Source organism: Quercus robur, chromosome 4, assembly GCF_932294415.1.
Source record: "Quercus robur chromosome 4, dhQueRobu3.1, whole genome shotgun sequence".
In the NCBI taxonomy this organism is placed as follows: Eukaryota; Viridiplantae; Streptophyta; class Magnoliopsida; order Fagales; family Fagaceae; genus Quercus; species Quercus robur.
Window position 1 is genome coordinate 29,801,111 of NC_065537.1, and position 15,977 is coordinate 29,817,087.

General features: G+C 37.5%; 1 protein-coding gene across 2 annotated transcripts; it reads right to left on the bottom strand.

Moving 5' to 3' along the window:
• Nucleotides 1-308: 308 nt before the first annotated feature.
• Nucleotides 309-14,251, bottom strand: LOC126721114 (beclin-1-like protein). Of its 2 annotated transcripts, XM_050424139.1 has the most exons (10): nucleotides 13,176-14,251; nucleotides 12,498-12,850; nucleotides 12,250-12,420; nucleotides 11,529-11,653; nucleotides 11,263-11,311; nucleotides 10,454-10,612; nucleotides 9,646-9,731; nucleotides 8,734-8,805; nucleotides 7,095-7,244; nucleotides 309-773 (listed from the first exon to the last, which is right to left on the bottom strand). In XM_050424139.1, exons 1-10 carry the CDS (start codon nucleotides 13,312-13,314, stop codon nucleotides 527-529), a joined length of 1,551 nt encoding a protein of 516 aa, XP_050280096.1. In that variant the 5' UTR covers nucleotides 13,315-14,251; the 3' UTR covers nucleotides 309-526. The 2 variants fall into 2 exon arrangements, with proteins under 2 accessions (XP_050280096.1, XP_050280097.1); XM_050424140.1 differs by lacking the exon at nucleotides 7,095-7,244.
• Nucleotides 14,252-15,977: the final 1,726 nt, after the last annotated feature.

Sequence of the window (15,977 nt, forward strand, 5' to 3'; positions counted from 1 at the left end):
TTGAATTGATGAGAATCCTTGTTTTCTAGAACAAGCTCTTATCCTTTATGTATTTTTTACTAATTAATGAAGTTTGTTTTCAATAAATTTTTTTTTTAAAAAAAATTCCTAAATATCTAATGAATGATTATCAGTTTACCACCTAGACAAATGATTTTAGAAGTGCCATAAATAGCAACAACAAAAAGTACAGGAGGCCTATGCAAAGATTTGTTTTAAAGTACCTATATAGCATCAACGGGGTCTGTCTGTTAAGGCTAAGCATCATCATGGACAATACGTTGCAGCAAGATAATGCAGTAAATGAGTTTTAGACGGACAACCAGGTCTATTATCTTTCAATCTATAAGATATTTACAAGTCAAAAGGCAATTACAGAACAAGCTAGAAACTTTTCCTTTCCAAACTGTCCATTGCATACGGAATACAGAATCCAACAAACACTAATGATTTGGACTAACCAAGATTAAACTGTGAATTTTAATTTACAAGTTGACATGACATGTTGTATAAATTTCATTTAATATCACGGGTTTGATGTGTTTCGAGATTCAAGTTTGGAGTCGGTCCCACGCCTGTACAAAGAACCTATTTCTGGAACTTCAGCATGTGAAGATGCCACTGAGGTAAGAGGCTGGAAGTTGGTATTCCCTATAAACCAGAAGAGAGCCCATTTTAAATTGCAGAGGGTGTACTTGAGAGCTTTGGTCCAGTTTTCCTGCTTGTTGAAGCTTTGCGTGATGGAATACGTTCCAACTTTGTCATTCTCAATCCTGTAAATTAGCCCATAATGATTATAGAGGCATGTAGAAAACAAAAGCATTAACAATCTTAATCCATAATTACACATGAAAAGTGCCTCAACATGCATAACAGAATAATTTCTAGTTGAAGAATATTATCTATCTGCAAATTTTCTAATTATCAATCCAGTACCTTTCACCCCCAGAAATCATTCTCAACTTTTCTCAAGCTATGCACACATTTCTTTTCAGGTTTTTCTTCTTGTCAGCATTTTCTATCACCAATTCCCAATTATTTTTTTGATAAGTATAATCAATTCCCAATTATATGACAAAAAAATCTCAATCAATCTGAATTTTTCCACTATCATGCATTGTTTATTTCAAATCCAATACTACAATGACAGAGAGGAAGTTCCTGAGAAAAGATGTTACTGCATTACAGTTTTTCCACACCCAACTAATTTAAACCATGACAAACTGTCATTTTCACACATTACTGTACAAGCAAAGAGGTTAGTAAACTACTTTGCATGCTAAATGCAAGACTTTTTATAATTCCATAGTTAAATGGGGGGGGATTCAAACCATGGATGATTTCATTGGAAACACTAAGCAGTGCCAATTGAGTTTCAAGACTCCTGGCAGTACAAGATACATTTACCAAACTCACGATTTAGACAAAAAATTATAAATGTAAAACAACTTTTCCAGAAGATATTAGTTTCCCATTTGATTGAAAACCAGCAATTAGCTCTCACCTGAGAGTATGGCTTGCGCTGTGTGTTTACCTTTAGAGACAATCATTGAGTAGTGACCAACCGACCCACCCGCCCGAACCGTAGGTCCACAGGCGGTTCTGAAATCAGTCAATGGTCGGTCACGGGTTGGCAATAAAAATAAATGAATAATTCAGTTCGGATTCAGGTTTACAAAAATTTCACCCAAATAACCCGAACCGACTGAATTATTTATATAAACTCACAAAAAAAAGATGATTTGACATGCCCAGGCTGCCAGCCCACGCATTTTGGTATCAGACTGAGAGAGGGGAAACATGTATGAGTGTATAATCCCACTAGACATCAGTAAGCAACAGTTACTTTTTCCACACAAATTCCCAACATACAAATCAACCTTTAATCTCAAATTAAAGTTCAAAATCAACGGTGTTGATAAGAGTGGAAGCTGAGCACAATTTGACTAATTGCAGTGGCACAATTACCCAATTTCAAATCAACGGTTATAATACAAAATGAAGACCTAATCTAACGGTCAGAGTTTCATATCAAAGATCAGATATCTCAACGGTTATAATACAAAATGAAGACCTAATCTAACGGTGAGAATTTTATATCAAAGATCAGATATCTCACCATCTCTAACAAGTCTTTTCACTTCGAAGTTCAGATTGCAAAATTCGTGGGTCATGGCTTTACCTTCACACTTCCTCACCTCTTCACTTCAAAGCTTTAAGCTTTGGTCAATCTCAAACTTTCAGAGTCTCAGTTCTGTATTTTGCTCTCTCAAACTTTCTCAAACCCTCACTTCTCTATTTGGTTGGATCTTCAACTCTTTCTAAACCGATTCTCCACATCCAAACCCTAGCCGCCTCCAATGCCATAGTCCACTCCTCTCTTCGCCTCCAATGCCTAGCCGCCGCCGCCGCTGCTGTCCAATCAGTTTGCCCTCCACAGCTGCCGCTAGTGTTGTCCAATTTCGATGTAGGGCTCTCTCTTCACTTGTAAGTGTGACTTTCCTCTCCATTTCAAAGTAGGCTATTAGTAAATTCAAATTGGGGCACCCTTTTCTAGGTTTTCTTCTTTGTTCAATCCAACAAAATGGATGCAATGAATGAATACCCTTCTAATAATAACACAGTCACAATCATTTGCAAGGACCTCATCAGAGATAATGAAATCTATAATGACATTTTCAGTCGTGCTTCTGATCAAACTCAAGAAGCTTCTAGTAGCACTCCTGCTTACATACTGGGTCCTGCATTTGCTAGCCCTATTTCTAAGAAGATAATTCCTCACTTCCCGTACAATATTTCTATTCACCCAATCTATCAACATAAAAATACAGAGTCGGGCCGTTTTGACTGGGGCAAATGGAATGAAGGCATCACAATCGATACTTGGTACAAACCTAACAAACAATGGATATAGTGGGTTCGACGCATGCAGTAGCATCGTTCAGAGAAATGGAAAATGCTCGGGATCAAGGAAGCAATCCTTATTTCGACATCTTATATCTCTTTTCACCCAAAACTCATTGCAGCTGCATTACTGTTCTGGTTTCCTATTAATGCTTTTGTTTTCCCAGAAGGGTTCATGACACCAACAATTGAGGATGTGTTTGCTCTTGTTGGCCTCCCTCCCGATGGAATGGATTGTCATCCAGACATGTTCAAAGATTATAGGAGATCTAATCCATCCTGTCTCTCCACATACGGCGGAGATGATATAAGATCGTATCCATCCTATTCTAATTGTCCGTATGGTAGTGTGGTTGATGTGTATTGCAAAAACAGTGGACCAATTGAAATTAAAGAAGAAATTTCGTTTTACCACGTCTGGATTTGTAAGTTTTTAACTTGCAATGCTTCCAAAGAAATGTGAAATATATTTTTTGTATAGCTCAATGTTTGGTTAATGATAGGAAAGTAGCTTTAGCACCTTTTTTTCTGGGCGAGTTGTACAACACCATGTTTAGATGTTGTGAAACTCCTAATTCTGGATTGGAAGGCCCCATGTGGTTCATACAAATATGGCTTTATGCTTATTTCTCAAGTTTAGCTCCCTCACCTAAAATCTCACCTAAACCTATCACATACGGTCAGGTGTGGATGGAGGGGCATTATCAAGATAAGATTCCTACCTTTGATGAATGCTTTGATGTTTTCTCTAGAATTTCTAAAGAGGAGGGACCTCAATCCTTATGGCCTAAAGGAAGGGATCCTCAATCCTAATGGCCTAAAAGAAGGGATCCTCAATCTTTTAGGCCATTCTCTGAAAGGAAATATGGCTGAAGAGAATTCCGTGACTTCGATTCACTAGAACCTTCTGCCTCGATTCTAGCTAGTTTCCTCGTTGCACGTGATCTTCTTGTGATCCGTTACCAAAGATATTTTTTCGAATCTTATATTCCTGTTTTTGCTTCAATACAATTTGGATTTATTTAAGCAATTCCTTTGCCTCCTTTTTGGACTACTAATGATCCATGGCATACTCGTGAACACTGTACTACCAAAACATGGCGCGAAAAGATGGAGTTAGGCAATTCTAAGATGAAAAATTTCAATCCTATTCCATACAAAGTAGTTTGTGATGCTACACAAAAGTTTGACAGTTGGTATGAAAGTTACATCACTGGATACAATATGCCTGGGGATTTGAGCGATGCTCTTAACTCTTGCCATCCAAACTTTATCATTCATTCAACTGTAAGAGTCTTTCTTCCCTTTCCTTTTTTAACTTTTATTTTTAACAACATTAAGATTTATAACTTTGAAAAGAATTGCAAAAATGTTTATTACAGGTGTCTGACTATGATGAACTAGAAAGAGAAGACACTAATAAGGTCTCTTTAGCAAAAAATACTTACATCAGAAAAAGGAAGAAGTCGATTGATGTTGTCTCTGCTATTCCAATTAATAAGAGTACGGCTTTGAAGGAACAAATTAGCAGTCCAAAAAGGAGGCAGAGGAATTGCTTGAATAAATCTAAGTTGTCTTGAAGCAAAAACAAGAGTATAAGCTTTGAAAAAATATCTTTGGTAACGGATCACAAGAAGATCATGTGCAACAAGGTAACTAGCTAGAATCAAGGCAAAAGGTTCTAGTGAATCGAACTCACAGAATTCTCTTGGGCCATATTTCCTTTCAGAGAATGGCCTAAAAGATTGAAAATCCCTTCTTTTAGGCCATAAGGATTGAGGATCCCTTCTTTTAGGCCATAAAATTGAGGTCCCTCCTCTTTAGAAATTCTAGAGAAAAACATCAAAGCATTCATCAAAGGTAAGAATCTTATCTTGATAATGCCCCTCCATCCACACCTGACCGTATGTGATAAGTTTAGGTGAGATTTTAGGTGAGGGAGCTAAACTTGAGAAATAAGCATAGAGCCATATTTGTATGAACCACATGAAGCCTCCCAATCCAGAACTAGGAGTTTCACAACATCTAAACATGGTGTTGTACAACTCGCCTAGAAAAAAAGATGCTAAAGCTACTCTCCTATCATTAACCAAACATTGAGCTATACAAAAAATATATTTCACATTTTTTTAAGAACCATTGCAAGTTAAAAACTTACAAATCCAGACGTGGTAAAACGAAATTTCTTCTTTAATTCCGACTGGTCCGCTATTTTTGCAATACACATCAACCACACTACCATACGGACAATCAGAATAGAATGGATACGATCTCATATCATCTCCACTATATGTGTAGAGACAGGATGGATTAGATCTCCTATAATCTTTGAACATGTCTGGATGACAATCCATTCCATCGAGAGGGAGGCCAACAAGAGCAAACACATCCTCAATTGTTGGTGTCATGAACCCTTCTGGGAAAACAAAAGCATTAATAGAAGGAGACCAAAACAGTAATGCAGCTGCAATGAGTTCTAGGTGAAAAGAGATATAAGATGTCAAAATAAGGATTGCTTCCTTGATCCGAGCATTTCCCATTTTTCTAAACAATGCTCCTCCATGCGTCGAACCCATTGTATCCATTGTTTGTTAGGTTTGTACCAAGTATCGATTGTGATGCCTTCATTCCATTTGCCCTAGTCAAAACGGCTCGACTCTGTATTTTTATATTGATAGATTTGGCGAATAGAAATATTGTACGGGAAGTGAGGAATTATCTTCTTAGAAATAGGGCCAGCAAATGCAGGACCCAGTATGTATGCAGGAGCGCTACTAGAAGCTTCTTGAGTTCGATCAAAAGCACAACTGAAAATGTCATTATAGATTTCATTATCGCTGATGAGGTCCTTGCAAATGGTTGTGACTGTGTCATTATTAGAAGGGTATTCATTCATTGCATCCATTTTGTTGGATTGAACAAAGAAGAAAACCTAGAAAAGGGTGCCCCAATTTGAATTTACTAAGAGCCTACTTTGAAATGGAGAGGAAAGTCACACTTACAAGTGAAGAGAGAGCCCTACATCGAAACTGGACAACACCGGCGGCAGCTATGGAGGGAAAACTAATTGGACAGCAGCAACGGCAGCTAGGCACTGGAGGCGGAGAGAGGAGTGGACTACGGCATTGGAGGCGGCTAGGGTTTGGATGTGGAGAATCGGTTTAGAAAGAGTTGAAGATCCAACCAAATAGAGAAGTGAGGGTTTGAGAAAGTTTGAGAGAGCAAAATTCAGAACCGTGACTCTGAAAGTTTGAGATTGACCAAAGCTTAAAGCTTTAAAGTGAAAAAGTGAAGAAGTGAGGAAGGGTGAAAAGAGGAGAAAGCATGAAGGTAAAGCCATGACCCACGAATTTTGCAATCTGAACTCTGAAGTGAAGAGACTTGTTAGAGATGGTGAGATATCTGATCTTTGATATGAAATTCTCACCATTAGAATATGTCTTCATTTTGTATTATAACCGTTGAGATATCTGATTTTTGATATGAAATTCTCACCGTTAGATTAAGTCTTCATTCTGTATTATAACCGTTGATTTGAAATTGGGTAATTGTGCCATTGCAATCAGTGAAATCGTGCTCAGCTTCCACTCTCATCAACACCGTTGATTTTGAACTTTAATTTGAGATTAACGGTTGATTTGTATGCTGGGAATTTTTGCGGAAAAAGTAACTGTTGCTTACTGATGTTAGATGGGATTATACACTCATACACGTTTCCCCTCTCTCAGTCTAATACCAAAACGTGTGGGCTGGTAGTCAAGGCATGTCAAATCATCTTTTTTTTTGCAAGTTTATATAAATAATTCGGTCAGTTCGGGTTATTCGAGTGAAAATTTTGTAAACCCGAATCCGAACCGAATTATTCGGTTATTTTTATTACCAACCCATGACCGACCACTGACTGATTTCAGAACCGCCCGTGGACCTTCGATTCGGGCAGGCGGGTCGGTTGGTCCAGGTCACTGGCCAGCCCTAAGAGAAACACTGGTGTCATACACATGCCAAACTCTCCCAACTGCTAACCTCCACAAAACCTAGACTCAGTATAAAAGCAAGCAACGCAGAAAATAAGAAGATTAAACATGAAAGTCACTCTCCTCTCTTCTAGATGAATTTATAAAGATATCTTCACAACTATACATACAAAGACATATAAATGGAATATTGTCCATAAAGATAAGAAAACTTACTTATAGGGCAATTTGAATTGTTTGTCAGGAGGTATGTTGTTTTCCATATCCCTTAAACGTGCAAACTCAGCAAAGTCCTTGAGGCATGTGACAAACAATGTCATTGCTTTGTCATAGCGAGTGCTCCAAAACAAGTTCACAGGACCAAACCTAAGAAATACTCATTGTTTAAAACAACAAACAAATAAACAATATGAAAACAAAAATGTGAGTGGTGAATCACATACATGGTCTACGCATCTTTTTTTATTAAGAAAAAATCAATAGAAAGGACATCCATAGATAGAACCAGTACATCTAAGAATTAAAAACTAAAAACTATCAATATTGTCCACAAAATAAGGATAAGAAACTCTGCCAATACCAATAGACTACTCATACAAAGACTGTAAAACTAAAAAAACAACTTCATGAGTAGACAACTTAATGTGTGATTATTTCACTCTCTGAACTATCCATCTCACCACTACACTTGCGCATGCAACACTAGTCTATCATGATAAGGTTCTTTTTAATTAGATTATCCATTATTAAAATTTATCCCAAATCTGCTGTCCAAAAAAAAAATGGCAATTTTCCTAAGGACTTCGCTACCAGATACTCCTCCAAGGAAATTGCATAGCATTACAACCTCTTAATGTCTCAAAATAATACCATCAAATTTACCTCCAAGTTTCAGCTTACAACATATCAAGAAATGAGTTCACAGATTCTATTATAAAGGATTCAGTTTCCATGCAACTAAAGGTGTATATGGTGCCATGTTATTTAAAATATCATACCACCAAAGAAGTAATGATAACTGAATTTAAAGAAAAGTGATCCTGTGTTCATCTTTAGATTTGTATATTGCTAAATCTTTATCAATAAAATGGACTCTCTCCCTTTCAAAGCAAACGGAGAGGATCCTTTTCCAAATAAATTTAGGCTTTCAGGATTGACTCCTCCTGCCCACTGAAAAACTCAAATAAGAATACACAGAAGCTTTTTTTTATCTTTATTGATTAAAAATATATTAGGAAATAACTCCTTCAGGCCAATGTCCCCACACCACACATCATGGCAGAAGTGCACCCTTCTTCCATCCCCTACCACATATGTTATGAAACCCAAAAACATCTTCCAACCAACCCTCATGCTATGAATTGAACTTCACCCATGGGCCATGAGGTCACCTCACTAGATTTGTCCACTAACCCCTTACTTCCCCATATTTTGCCCCAAATACATCTCAAGAAGTGATTTCCTTCCTCACCGTAACACCACAACCATTTACCTAATAAAGCTTGGTTGAATGTAGATAATTTTATCAAACCCAATATTTCATATTGTACGAGGGGAACAAACCAACTTTTAATCCACCAAATGAGACTTGAATTCCACAAAGCTACTGCCTACATAGGATTTTCCCATATGCCAACCCTTAAACAGGCTGCTCATAATTTGTAGGGAACAGACCAAATTAGATCATATCTTCCTCCCCCCCCCCCCCCCCCCTCCCCCCACTCCTTGCACCATGCACAGCAGGTTACTGATGCCCATGCTCTTTTCATTTTATATTGCACTTAGTTGATCATTTTAAATCAGCTCAGTAAATTTCGGTTCAGTATCAACTATCAAGGGAGTAGTCTACACTTACAGCTCATAAGTATTGTTGTTGCTGTCCATAATTCGAGGGTAGCTCCCCATAGGAATAATTTTTATTCGATATCTAAAGATAAAAGAATTAAGGATACAACACTTATCATTTTAGAGACAATCTTAGCAGAAAAATGCAGAATATATGACAATGTAGAATGCATGTATTAATTAGAGTTTGTGGAGTCCACTAGTCCAACAGAATAGATTCCTTCATTCTACAGAAGCTTATGGAGGATTGCCTCAATAGGAACAAGGCATTTCCTAAAGAGATTATGACTTATAATTAAAAATGAAAATTAAATGCTATGCACTTTACATTCTCTAAATTTGGGGTTGCTTCAAAATCAGTTAGGGGACTTTTAAAACTTGCAGTTGACACCCTCAACTGTTACAATGATGTCAATATGCTCCTTCCATTATGGTCTGTTGGATTTTTCACCATTAACCCGCAAAAAATGTCTTTCTATTTCTTTGTCCAAAATGTCTTTTCTGTGTGAGTATCGGCAAGATTCTAACGGATGTTAATATAAGGGGCACATTGATACTATTGCAACTTGAGGCTGTAAAATGCAAGTTTTCATAGTTAAGGGACCAATTTAAAGGCTAGGAAGCACCTACACGGATACCGGAAAGGGTATGGGTACAGGTACAGTATGATGACACAGCAATTTTTGAAATAGTAGGACACAAGTTAGAATCTTTTACATTTTTTCCCTTTGTAATACCCAATTTTTAGTACGTTTTTCCAAAACCTTGAGCCAAATAAAGCATGTATGTACATATATTCTATATCATATATCGCTAACTATAAATATCATCATTTTAAACATATAGAATTAATAAATAAAGATGCTCAATTATAACAACTTCAAAAATAAATAAATCCATAGATTTTGTTGATAAAGGATACTGAAACTTTGGCCGGAAATATTGGCACATTGTATGGAGGAGAAGACAAGCTTGGCCCCAAGCAGCATTTATCTCATCCCACTCAACCTATATGATCCCAGAACACGGTAAAAATCATAAGCAAATCATAATTATCAAAGTGTGAGAAAGAAAAGAATTATATAAGGAGAAATTCAGTTAAGTTATAAACTACTAAGAATAAAGGAAAAGGTAAAACTAAAAGCCATCAAATTCCAAGAGCAGCACACTTTTATTTTTTTGGAATTCTATAAGTATCAAGAGCAATACACAACTTATGAGGCAAGCAACATCAATAAGGAGAAATGATACAGAAATAAATCCAAGGTTACCCACATACCACATGTATCTTTACAGATTATGACCCATGTCGGGGTATACCAAATATGAGGCTACAAAGTTGTCCTTAGGCCACTTGCCATATTTTCATCTCAGCAGATATAATATTTGTTGAGTGGATACTTACCAAATCTGCTAAACTTCTAACACCTATGATATTTGTTGGTTACTACCAACCCGAAGTATGAGATTTAAGCTTTATTGAGTTGAATGATTAGCATTATGTGACATGTATTCAATACTACCTTCCATTAAGTTGCATATTGCACAGGGAACATGAGAGAGAGAGAGAGAGAAATTTAAAGTAAGCAGCTTTACACCCCAGGTGAGACAACACAATATGTGTTTGTCCTAACAGGTTATTGATTATGGTAGGCAAACAACGAAGGTAGATGATGGACAAACTTTCAATTAACTCATATAAAAAAATAGATGTAATAAAGTTTACTTACTGGAACTTTAGGAAGTCGTCCAAGTCGAAAATTGTTAATGGTGCCGAATTCTCCTTCTTGACAGATGGGGAATGCATCATTAAGCACGTTAGTTCGCTTCAACAGCTCCAAATGTGCTTGGGAAACCTCAATTTTTGCTAGAACTGCATCTCTCTCTTCCTGTTGACCAAAACAGTTTTGTTCTCAGGAAATATCATATTAAAGGCAGCGAAAGTTCAGGCTTTAAAGTAGATAGAAAAAAGACACCATCCAATTATAGGAGATTAGGACAATAGATGAGTTACAATAGAAAACCGAAGTTGAGTTACAACATTAAACTAAAATAGTCTTGCAAAGGTCAAAATAACTATTTGATTTAGTACTATGAACATATCCAGTTTTTACAAGTAAATACACAATGCTTAATCATGTGGGATTGAACCCATGACCTCCACACTTTACTTATGGGGAGACGAGGTGTCATTCCGTCCAAGGACCATTGACAACATATCTCCATACAAATGCAAACAACCTAGGGATGTCAACAACAACAGCACCAACAAAAGAGAGCACCAGCAACAATACTGGTATTATCAATGATAATCATTCCAATTATCAATGAATTAACAAGTAAATTAAAACCCATATTAAGCACACAAAAAAAGGAAAAAAAAAAATTATTCCTAAGGAACTTCGAAGACTGTTTAAAATAAATTCACTCAATAAAAACCAAGTGAAGATAACCAAAACTTAGAAGGTTCAGGAGAATTATGTATTTCAGTAGAATGTATAGAAATAACAATGGCAAAAGAATAGGATAAGAAACACACCTGATGTGAAACTAACTGAAACTGAAAATTATTGAACTCATGCCAATACCTGTTATACATTTAGATCAAGAATCATTAAAAAAAATATATATATATAGTTGAGGATCTCAAGTGTCTACTTATAGTCTTATACAAAGAAACACATAAAGCACTCTGATTTTTTTTCAAAAAAAAATTAAAAACAAAATCTGGTGCTCGTTTTTATTTTATCATGGAACCTATGAGAAAAATGATTTCACCAAGCATTATGAGGAGAAGAAACTAACCGCTCCTCTAATTCCTTAAAGCGGCTAGATTTTAACTCCAGCTCCTTCAGTTCAGCATTCACTTCAGCGTTCTGTTTCTCAGTTTCTTCAATTGCTGCTTCGAGCTTTCTCTCTTCTTCCTCAATCTTAAACACCAAACAAAAATGATTGAATGACCATTTTGACCACAATATTCTATAAAATCTGGCATCTAATAAGCATACATAAATTAATGTAAGATGTCAAAGTGCATTTACACTCCTTTTTAAAACATTCGCTTTATATATACCTTCAAAAAGTACAACGCAGGCATAAAACTACAAATGTGGAAAGTTTTTAAGACATGAAATAATTAACCGACCATTGCTTTCCTTATTTGAAGATAAATAGCTCCTCGCCCCTCTTTTTGTGCGATAGGTAAAATTAACCAAAAAATAATGAAAACAAAGAATCATTGAGCACATTGTTTACTTTAACAATTAAAAAATCTTTATTCTTTCCAACATGTGAGATCTAACACCCTCCCAAAGGATGAACATTGTTGTAGCACTTATGATAGCATTAGCACTCAAATGTCTTAGATACCAGTGTGGATCAACAAATTTCATCACTAAATTCAATACTCACACACACATGAAGGTAAATTATTTAAAAAAGATGCTGACTAACTTCCTATAAATCAAAAGCAAGAGCATGTCCAACAAAGTGATTAATAGAATAGAGCCAGTTGCTGAGTAAGCACCTTTAATTTCTCCTTAAGAAAATCAGCCTCACTAAGAACATCACGTGGATCTCCCTCCAAGCGCTTAAGACATGCCTCATATGCTTCAATGTCCCTGTTCACATCTTCAACCTCCTTGTCAAGTTTGTCAGACAACACTCTCATGCATTCAAGACATAAAGGTTGCTCAACCTGTAAATATGAAAATGGAGTCAAATTTTCAAACCAACATTAAAATTTATATCCGAGTTCCTCTGCAATAAGCATACCTGGGTCTGAGTTGTGGCAATCTCAAATGCACGTTTGAGCAAAGTAATAGTCGAGTGGAACCCTGAGTTGTGAGGCTGCAAAGGAACATTGGATCCTCCTTCAGGAGAGGGTAACTGAGTCCCGCCTCCATCTGACGCAGACTCCGACTTATACACAACCACGAATGACTCCTCCATTGTCTTCCCAGGCTGGCTAATATCCGGCTGAACAGGTCCAGCCCCAGCCCGAGGACGAGGAGGAATCCCTTGTAGCTGCTGCTGGGGTTTTTGCTTTGGTAACACAACAAAAGAGTTGTCCATCCGCGTCGAACCTAACACACTATTGGCCCCATGAATTGAAGACCCCTGCATTCCTACACATCCTCATTGCCAAAAACCACATACCATACTTATCAACAAACCAACCAAACAAACCAATATCACTTTTCAAGCAAAATCATATAATATTAATGTGTAACACAAATACTATAATCAATTTAAAAAAAACACATAAGGCCGATTTTCTTTTTCTTTTTTTTTTTTCTTTTTTTTTACAAATCCCAGATGCTAATAATTACTCAAAATACAGAAACTAAGGAAAAAAAGGAGTTGTGAGTTGAGTTACTCAAAAGGGTCTCATATCAAAATCTGCAAGAAAATAAAAAAGAGAGAATGAAATTGCGAAATTTGATTGGTTACCGGAGCGAGAGGAATAGTCGTTGTAGAACTTGTCGGCGTAAGAATCGACGCCGACGACGCAGAGGGAGTGGCGGCAATTCTGGCAGACCCATCGGGGCAAATTCGGATCCACGGGGAGGCTCCGACTCTTATCCCCCATGCCTTGCTTCTCCTTCTTCGTTTGATTCGTTCAATTTCTTTGTTTTATATATACACTATTGAGCCTTGTCTTTTGCTTTGATTTGAAAACCAAATCCTAACATTTTGCGTGAAAACCCACGTTTTCGCATTGGACCCTCGGAGGTCCAATTCCAATACGAAAACCCAAATTTACCCTTACAATTTTTTCAAAAACCCAAATTTACCCTTTTGCGTGACCACAAAACACAACCCATTTTCAGAAAATCACCGTGTCGCCGGACTCACCTCGCCGGTACATTTTTCTTCTGTTTTGAAGTGTAAAATATTTTACTGAAAATGTTTTCCTTTTACCGTGTTTGGTTGCCAACATGTAAAATGAAAATTTTCCTTCAACCACGAAAAACCCAAACTCAAAATTCTGAACAAATCAAACTCAAATTCTCTAATTTCAGTCAAAGCACAGCCATATCAAAGCAGAAATTCTTAAACCCAAATTTTAATTTCTCTACAAACTCACACAAACTCAAATTAGCTACCCAAAAAAAAAACTCGATATTGGTAAAAACCCAGCAAACTCAGGTGGTCTTTCACAGTTTTTAGCAAAACAAACCATGCGACTAAAACCCAGTAGTAGAACCCAGATCGACATAGAAACCCGGTGGCAGAAACTGAGATCGGCATCCACAAACAATCCCAAAACCCATATTGAGGAGACAAAACCAGATCGGCGGTGAGATTGGTGGACTCGATTGACGCTGCAAACTGAGAAATCGAACCTAAGAACTGGTTGCGACGACGATGGTGGAGCCGGTGATGAGTTGCGCTAACAAAATATGGAGGGGTAGAGAAGAACCAAGAGATGGAAGGTGATGAGCCCGAGGTTGAGTGACTGGCTGGGTTGTGGGAGAGAAGAGCTGAGAATGAGAGAGGGGAAGAAAGTATCGTGTCTGAGAGGTGGACAGGACTTATTTGAAATAAATCAATGGTGTAAGACGTGACATCTCAATTAAAATAAAAAACATTTAGGAATGGCAACGGGTCGGGTTCGGGCGGGGTTTTTCTATATCCGGACCCGACCCGTGGGCCAAGATCCGTGGGCCGGACCTGGCCCGTTAACTAAGCGGGTTTTTTCTCGGGCCCCGGACCTGCCTCAGTCAGGCCCCGCGGGGCCCTGTTAAAGGACTGGGCCCAATTCGTGGCCCAACCAAAAAAAAAAATTCAGATCCAAACACAAACACAGATCCAAACACAATCACAAACACAAACACAAACACAAACAAAGAAATCACAGACACAAATTTCAGATCTACATTTTCACCACAAAAATTTCAGATCTATGAATCTATGATTTTCATTTTTCCCTTTCAGAAATCATAAACACAAACACAAATACAAACACAAATTCACATGATTGAGGCGAACTGAACCCAGAAAAAAAAAATAGAAAAAAGAAAAAAAATGGAGACACTGCGAGATCGGCGACGGCGAGGACGAAACGTAGTTGAGACTTGAGAGAAACGGGAACGGCGAGGACGAAACAGCCTCCCTCCCTTCTTAAATCTGTCGGAACGGCGAGGATCTTTAGCTATTCTGGTATCGGAACGTAGTTGAGTCCTACTAGCTTTTTTCTGATGAGTTCGTGATGTTCATCACGCTATACATACGGCTTGTGGCTGTGCGTATGAGATCACTGAGAGATGAAGAGATGAGAGGCAGTGATTGAGAGAGCTGAGGAGATGAGAGGCGTGAGAGGCGTGAGAGGCTGAACTGAGGAGAGGAAATGAAATTTTAGGGTTTAACCATATATATATATAGGAGGGTAATTTAGTAATTTTATATATAATATAACCGGGTCTTAACCGGGTCGGGTTTCGGGTCGGGTTTTGGTTTTTTTAATAAAACCCGGACCCGACCCGGACCCGCTTCAGGTTTTTTTTTTAAAACCCATACCCGACCCTATTCTTTATCGGACCGGGTAAAATCCGGTCCATTAGGATCGGACCGGGCCGGGTATCCGCGGGTCGGATCTAAATTGCCATCCCTAAAAACATAGACTCTAGAAAGCTTAATTGTGGTTAATTGTTCAGTCAACACTTGTTAAATATAATTATTAGCAACGCGATGTGTTATACCATATATGCTAGAGTAGATACGGAAGGAGAAGCATAGAATAGGAACATCGAGAATACGAGAATTATGTGGTTCAGTCTTATCAACCTACATCCACAGAGGAATCTCTTAAAAGTTACATATTTATTATATAAGAATGTAGTACAATAACCTATATTACAATGAATCCTAACATGAGTATATATAGGCGACTAAACCCTAGATTGCTAGTACAAGAAGGAGTGGGCTTGGGCCTATTACATTGGGCTAATATGTCTATTATATATCTCTAACAACCCTCAACAAACCCGTTCGATCTGAATATTTCAAAATCTCAAAGGTCGTTTGGTAACATTGTTCTAATAATATTATTTGTATTTTTTAGAAATACGTGTGGGTAAAAAAGTGTGTAGAAATACGTGTAATGTTGTTTAAAAATTGAAAAGTATTGCTTAAACTACCATATCAAACGGCCCCTCAATTTCTCTTTCTTCTCCATTACACCTCTCTCTCTCAACTTTACCGTCGCCACTGCCACAATAACCAACGTGCCAAGCCTATTGCAGAAAGCAT

Excerpts from the sequence above, each read along its gene's own strand:
- LOC126721114 (XM_050424139.1), bottom strand. The coding sequence starts at position 13,314 with ATGGGGGATAAGAGTCGGAGCCTCCCCGTGGATCCGAATTTGCCCCGA. Across the intron at positions 12,421-12,497 it reads TTGCCACAACTCAGACCCAG|GTTGAGCAACCTTTATGTCT; the intron begins GTATGCTTATTG and ends TCATATTTACAG. Across the intron at positions 11,654-12,249 it reads TTCTTAAGGAGAAATTAAAG|ATTGAGGAAGAAGAGAGAAA; the intron begins GTGCTTACTCAG and ends TTGGTGTTTAAG.